Source organism: Symphodus melops (genome assembly GCF_947650265.1).
Source record: "Symphodus melops genome assembly, chromosome: 15".
Classification (NCBI taxonomy): domain Eukaryota; kingdom Metazoa; phylum Chordata; class Actinopteri; order Labriformes; family Labridae; genus Symphodus; species Symphodus melops.
The window spans coordinates 423,502-424,251 of NC_136705.1; the positions used below are offsets into that span (position 1 = coordinate 423,502).

The 750-nt window shown below is 47.2% G+C and overlaps 1 protein-coding gene across 1 annotated transcript in view; it reads right to left on the reverse strand.

The window, feature by feature from the left end:
- Positions 1–417, reverse strand: part of kndc1 (kinase non-catalytic C-lobe domain containing 1) — a gene marked incomplete at its 5' end in the record, with an annotated part of 23,062 nt that extends 22,645 nt beyond the window's left edge. The window contains 1 exon segment of the mRNA XM_079362310.1: positions 340–417. Within this exon segment, the coding sequence (XP_079218436.1) occupies positions 340–417 (78 nt within the window).
- Positions 418–750: the final 333 nt, after the last annotated feature.

The following is a 750-nucleotide window of genomic DNA, read 5'->3' on the forward strand; positions in this document are numbered from 1 at the left end:
TCTCTCTCTCTCTCTCTCTCTCTCTCTCTCTCTCGCACGCGCTCAGCTTCATGCACGTACAAAGACGATGAGATGTGATATTTTCACGTTGAAATGAAGAAGAGTCACCCTGATGAAGAGCGTTGACTCATCTTCTCACGGCTCTCTGATGTGTTGAGAAGCTCTTTGAGGCTTGAGTCTATTATATGGGACAAACACTTCAGCACGTGTGTTTCAGGCTCAGAGGGACCGTGCACTCTCAGGAGAGGAGCCGCAGCTCAACGTTCCCAAAGAGGCTTTAACAATAAAGATCAAATCCAATAGATACAGATGTCCAAGGGGAATGATCGTCCACATTGCTGTCCATTCATCAGCGTCCACTCCTGCTCTGAGCTGGAGGTCCTGCTGCTCCGTGTCCCTGTAATGGATCAGAACCATACCGCCAAATATCAATCATTGCATCAAAGTATCCGTGCTGCCCTTTTCCATCAGACAACATAAGTCTGAAGATTAATGACATCAACATATCAGACAGCGTTAGTGGAGATATGTGATGGTCATGATTTCACTGCACACTTTCACATAACAGGTGCTGCTTGAGAAGTGAGACAGGAAACAATGAGCGGACAGAGCCTGTCCCTCCAACACTGGCTGATGCTGAAAGAGCTGCAGGGACTCAAAAGGTCTTTCTGAAAACTGGGACACAGTTTGGGACTCCCAGCAGGAAACCAAGAAAATCCCAGATAAACCAGAGCAGGCGAGAATGTAACT